Here is a 6,719-nt window from a genome sequence, read left to right on the forward strand (position 1 = left end):
CCAAATTTCTTCTTAAAAGGACACCCATCAGATTGGATTAGGGAACCTTCTAAGGGCCTCATTTTAACTTAATCACCCCTTTAACAGCCCCATCTCCAGATACAGCCCCATTCTGAGGTGCTGGGGTTAGGGCTTCAGCATATGAATCCTGTTCATCCCGTAACAGGTAGCTCACTTACTACACACATCATCTTACAGCTTGCTTCCCTCCCCCACTCCCCCCGGCCCCACTTAATAGTAAATAGTAAATGATTCCTGGCATCATTCCATAGCAGTATTTGGAATTTCTCTTCTGCTACAAAATACTCACTTTGTGAACACATCATGTTTATTCAACCAGTGTCATATTGACATTTGGTTTGTTTTTAGTCTTTGGTATTATAAAGAGTGCTGCAATAAATAACTTCGTACATATGCCTTTCTGATTTTTGTCCTTAAATCTCTGCAGTGGATTCTTAGAAACGGGACTGTTGGGTCAAAAAGTAAATGAATATTTAATTTGGCTTAAAATTGTCAAACTGCCCTCCACAGGGATTTGCACTAACAGAAAACTATGAACGTGCCTGTTTACCCCCAGTGTTACCAAGAGAGAATGTTGCCAAACTTTTAGAATTTTCCTAATCTAACATAGTAAGAAATGGCATCTAAATGCATGTGACAGTTGCAGTTCTCTTATTATGAAGGGCAAGTCTAAACAATTTTCTCAAATTTTTAAGGGTCATTTTCGTTGCAATTTTGTGACTTTTTAAAAATATATCTTGGAGATTTTTCTCTAGTTCACTTTTACTCAAGATAGAAGCTCTTTAAATACCAGTGTTATTGATCCTTAGCATTTAATACAAACTGCAAATACTTTTTTCCAAGTTTGTCCTTTGTCTCTGTTTTTTCCCCATGCATGCTGCATGTTCTTTGGGTCACATGGCGTGAAATGTACTTATCTTTGACCTCATTATTTCTGGGTTTTGAGTCATATTTTGGAAACTTTCTCCATGTCTAGGTTATAAAGGAATTTGCTCTTAGGAATTCTGAAGCTACTTCCAAGTTAGCAATTTTATTTATTTCAAAGTTTTTCCAGTTCTATTGAGGTATGATTGAGAAATAAATATTGTATGTATTTAGGTTTTACAACATGACTTTTTTAAAGGTGTAAAAACATGATGATTTAATATACATTATGATTATCACAATCGTCAGGAAACACATCCATCACCTCACAGTTACCAGTTAACACGTGTGTGTGTGTGTGTGTGTGTGTGTGTATGTGTGTGTGTGTGTGTGTGTGTGTGTGTGTGTTAACACCTCAGATCTACTCTCTTGGAACATTTTGATCACACAATACAGTATAGATCTCCACTGAGTCCTGCCACGAAAGATGAGGCTGCTGCTCACTTAAAACTAAACCTTCCTCCTCCCTGTGCTAATTTGATTTTTTCTGCTGGTTACCTTTGAATTTACATTCCTATTTCTTTGCACCAACTTTTAAAATATATCTTGAACCCCTAATTTGTAAGATGATAATTATAATAACGGCCATAGTGTTTATTATGGCCAGGCATTGTTCTAAGCGTTTTACATGTATTAATACATTTAATAGTCACAATAAGCTTACAAAATAGGTAACATTTGACCTCCCCTTTAAAACCAACAGAGAAATCAGGAATCTTGCCCACCATGCCAGTGCATGAAAGAGGTCAGGCCAGGATTTAGAACCCAGGTTATCCGGCTCTAGAGCCTGCACGCTTAACCATTCTCCCTTTAGTGCTAATTCCCTTGCCTCCATCTCGTCTACCCACTTTTCACCTTCTGCTATTAGCTACATTTAGATCGTCTTACACAACAATCAAGTTGTTAAAAGCGTTCCCTTAGTTGAAAATAGCACTGACATTATTGTGACTCTGGAAGCATTTTTCACTGTTCTTGTCAACCTGAGAGCTCATACTCGTTTCCTTTCCTCTGGCGCCCCCTTGTAGATGATTCCTAGCACTATGAATAAAACACACTTTTCCTTATACTCACTATTGCTTGAAATCACACTCACTAGTTTGCTCCAAGACTTCTGCATACAGACTTTATTTGAAATGATATATAATTACCTTTCTTTTTCTTCTTATATGGCACACCTCCCATTTTCCTAATCATAGATTTTTGTTTTACCCACCAGAGACCTTCTCCCTGGAACACCCTTTCCTTTTGCTCAAATTTGAACTGGCTGATCTTCCGGGCCGGCTGAACAGCTACAATCAGAGATTTCCCTTGCATTGCTCTCCTGTATTAGATCCACTGCGTCCTGAATTCTCAAGCTTCCTTCCTCATTTTGCTTGAGTATCTCCTCCAGTAATAGCTCAAGAAAAACTTGCAGAGCCCTTGAAATGTCTGAATATCCTTATTCTTTCACACTTAAGTAAGTTTGGCTGGATGTAGACTATTGGGCTGAAATTATTTCTTTCAAAGCTTTAACTGTCCTGTTGCATTACCTTTCAGCATTCAGACTGCTGTTAAACTTGATACCATTCTAATTATTGTTTCTTGGTAGGTCAAGTCCACTCTGCTCCTTACCTTTATTGTTCAGTTTCATATGGACCTGTCAAAGTCCTGGCCTTTTTTCATTGTACTAGGCATTCAACGGGCCCTTTTAACTTGAAGACTCCTTTCTTCAGTTCTGAGAAATCCTCTTTTATTTTGACAGCTTCTTCCATTCTATTTTCTTGTTCTGAGATTCCTATGAAATCTCCTAGATTGGTCTTCCATGTCTCTTATTACTAGTCTGTCTCTGTTTTGCTCTACTGTCTAGGAGACGTACCTAAATTTAATTTTCTAGTCCAAATACTAAATTTTATAGTTTTGCAAGTATTTTTTCTCTGCTCCTTTTTCATAGCACCCCCTTCTTAGTTTTATACATACTTTAAAAAATCTGACTATATTAGAATTTTTTTTTTATAGTTTCCTTCTATTCCCTGAATAACATTTCTCTCTGGGGTCAGTTTTTCAAACTTTTATTTTATTTTTTTTACCAGCTGAGCTATCCTGCCACCTGTTGGCAGTTCAGCAGCAGCTCAGTTTGGGCGCAGCGTCACTGGCCCATGTGGGAATCAAACCGGTGGTCCTGTTGCTCCGAGCTCACGCTCTTAAGCTAACTCTTAACCAACTGGGCCGCTCAGCTGGCCCCCGTTTTTCAACCTTTTAATATAGGTCTTTCATGCTCTTGCTTCTACTCAGTTGTCTGATTCTTAAGATTGGAAGTTGGTATGAGGTTCCTCTGCTTTCCAGCTCAGTCTCTTTCCTTCATGGTAATTCCATTAGGAACTCTGTGTGGGACAGGCAGAACGGGGGCATCAATTGTAGGCTTTGCTTTAGGGCAAGAGCAGCGTTAAGATTGTGGGACTTTCCAAATACCAGAATGAAGGCTTTAACTTAGATGATAACATCTGTTCTGAGCATCAGGGTGGGAGAGGGGGCTGGGGTGCCAACTGGTGCAAACAGTTCTATATATAGGACTTCAACTAATCTGTTTTTCACTACCACTTCTCACTCTCAACATCCATTGTACCTGCCAGTACTGGGCCCAGTCTCCTGGGATTCCCATAAGCAGGCTGGCTCCCAGGGCCTCTCTAAGTCCCTCCTAGCACATTCTGAGCTGTAAATCTTTCCACCTCTTTTATCTGTCAACATGCACCCATCTGCTCTGTCTTCCAGAAATTCATTGAAGGCTGTCATCTGGTGCTTAATACTCTTCATTCCCTTCCTCTCCACATTGCTATTCTAAGCCTATTCTTCCGATTACACCAATTATTTTGATTTAGTGGGGTCCCAGGACAGGTTGGAGCGAGGCTTAATGCTCAACCCATCTTGAACTTTCTGACTATTGATTTTATGTGAAGTAGGTATAGGTATGAGGGAAACCAATTTCTAATGCAATTAAATAAATGTATGCATATTTTTGAACTTACATGTATTTTTTTCAGCAAAGGGATCTTTCAAAAGAGTACATGATTTAAAAAAAGGGACCGATCCAGAAAATATCCAGTTTCTTCTGGCTTTGCTGACTCGGGGGTGTTTGTGCCATGTTTAAAACAGTTTTTGTTTTAAGGAGAAGAAAAGAAGTTCACTGACTGTTCTGGGTGTGTGTGTGTGTTGGGGTGAAATTGAAGAATTTCATCTTGGAAATGTTGACGTATTTAGGTGTTTGTAGGATGGTTTAAGAAGAGCGGTCTAGTAGGCAGTTAACATAGGTTTATAGGTCAGAAGGAGTTGGGAGTCATCAACCATGCTGCATATAAAATCACCTAGAGAACACACAATTTGGAAGGGCAAAGAGTAGAACTCTGGGTAATACAAACATTTAAGGATGGGTCGAAGAAAACAAACCTTTAACAGAGACTGTAAAGGAGTGATGTGAAATGTTGCTGAGATGGTGAGCACAGGACCTCATAGGGTACAGTGGATTTTGGTCACTAAGTTACTAAATACCTTGGAAGAATAAGGTAAAGTGGCGAAGTGGTGGAGAATGAGACCACACGTCAGATAATATGTGGAGCAATGGATCTGTAGAAGTACCTGCTCAAGTCCACTCCAGTGCTGAAGTGGAATCAAAGAGATGAAGAACTGAGGTTGCTGATAAGAGTGGCTGAAAACAGCTCATGTGGCTTAGGATGAACAAGGAAACATAGGAAACTAGGGGGTCTCTGAAAGCTTGAGAGTAAACAGAGGGCCAGAAGATCATTAGTACAGCAGAGGCACATGGGTGAGGGATTGAAAGTACTGGATGGACAGGAGGCTGGGTCAGAGAACGTATTATTAAAAGTGAGATGGGCTTAGGTAGTACTAACAAGCTGTGGGTATGCAGAGGAAGGTCCAGATCATCGAAGGGAGACGGGGCAGTAACTGGGTCAAGGTGCTAGATCTGGTATCCATTAAGAAACCTGTGAAGTCATCTGAGCTGGGACAGGCACGGTGCACTGAGGAAGACTGAGAGCTAGTTTCTCAATTCTTCTGTAAACATGGGGAAGCGATCCCGCCACTGGAAGAAGCAAGGTCAAACAAGGAGAAAGTGGTGCCCTCATCCCTGTCTAGGAAATTAGAGGATTCCCCACATGGTAAGGTTAGACAAGACTCAAAGATAAGAATCAACTTAACATCTGAGTGCAGATTGACTGTGCCGGATCTACTGAACACAATGAAGAAAATGCAAAAATGGCCCTCAGGTAATTAACAGAGTTGAAGATATAATCTGTATGGCCCTTTCTAGTCTATGATAAGAAGACTGTAATATTCTTGGGCCAATATTAACTAGAAAAAACTTTGTTTCCATGTTTTCCTAACCACACAACAAAGAAACGCACCACTTCTACTGTTATTTACATCTTCACGCACACACGTACCTGATTCTTCTTAGGAAGCACTTTGTCTGTGCGCTTGCTTTGAGATTGCCTCCTCTTAGTTTTCTTCTCCTTACAAGGCTGAGCTTCTGTGTTAAGTAAGCTGCAAACAGTCTCTTCTGCAAAACCCACCAATTGCTATACAGAAAATTTAAAACAGGAATACCATAAACGCAATTACGTTTTAGTGTGTGTTCGCGCATTTATTTCCCTTCCCGTGCTGCTTCTACCATTTTCAGATCCCATTTCCTCTTAAGTCACTACCATTAGAAGGATTTTACCCAACTGAATCTCAAATAGAGGAACTAGTAACTACTTATTTTGGATTTATCAAACATAAACCCAAAAGCATATGCACTCTGCCCAATTATTTTAAGGAAGAAAAAAAATAACTTAAGAATAGTTGATTTGTTCATCTAAATATTTAATGAACATCTACATGGTAGCATCTAACTATAGTTGGGCTCTGGAGAAAAAAAACCACGACTATCTAAGTTTCAATTCTGGATTTATCATTCAACATCAGCTAAAAACACTGTAACAGTATACTGTATGTTTATACACTATGAATGCTTAGGCAAAAATCCTATTTTATCTAAAATAATAAGAAAAAGAAATGCATTCAATGAAAATTATGCTTATACTGAAAGCAGTTGAAACCCTGTGTTAAAAAATAGTTTTTAAAAAGATTATATTTATGCCATTTTCTAGCTCTAATTACACACTACTCTTCTCCAATTTGTACCTCAATAAAATTCATAAAAATCACACAAATCTCAAAAGCTTTTCAAACAGATTACTTTCCACATTAACACAAACTCTGAAAGCATTTTGTTTTATTGGATTTTTCTTCTAACAGAATTAGTTAAAACCAAACTAGGTAGGTTAAGGTATTAGCTCTTAATGATTCTGATCAAGCCAAGATTTTACCCATAGTCATTTGGTCATCGAAAAAGAAAAAAAATCTATTACGAGATTAAAAATACATTGTGCCAAGTATGAACACTTACACTTCTTCTGTTGGAGGTCCGTGTTATTCGACCAACCTTACAGGTTATTTTCTCGTGGTTATTTGAAGGGCTACAGGTATCTGTGCCTGATGAACAAGACAAAAGCAAAATTAGGGTAGCTAACAAAAAGCTGTAAGATCCACCATCTTTCAGATACGCTGCATACTCTTTTGGATATCCACTTTTGCTTTTAGTATCATATCTAAACATAATTACCAAAAGAAATACATTTTAAAATTCACACTAATTTTTTTTATTTTTAAGATTTTATTGGGGAATTGGAGGAGGGGAACAGCGTTGGGGAATCGGGGAAGGGGAACAGACAAGTTGCTGT

At 38.7% G+C, this 6,719-nt stretch overlaps 1 protein-coding gene across 1 annotated transcript in view; it reads right to left on the reverse strand.

Annotated features, from left to right (window-relative positions):
• The window catches only part of CDCA2 (cell division cycle associated 2), a 59,966-nt gene that overhangs the window by 19,052 nt on the left and 34,195 nt on the right, over window positions 1-6,719 (reverse strand). The window contains exons 14-15 of the mRNA XM_019659546.1: window positions 6,386-6,471; window positions 5,379-5,513 (exon numbers count right to left, since the gene is read on the reverse strand). Of these exons, the coding sequence (XP_019515091.1) occupies window positions 5,379-5,513; window positions 6,386-6,471 (221 nt within the window). The remainder of the gene's footprint in view (window positions 1-5,378; window positions 5,514-6,385; window positions 6,472-6,719) is intronic.

This window comes from Hipposideros armiger, unplaced genomic scaffold (assembly GCF_001890085.2).
Source record: "Hipposideros armiger isolate ML-2016 unplaced genomic scaffold, ASM189008v1 scaffold_301, whole genome shotgun sequence".
Classification (NCBI taxonomy): domain Eukaryota; kingdom Metazoa; phylum Chordata; class Mammalia; order Chiroptera; family Hipposideridae; genus Hipposideros; species Hipposideros armiger.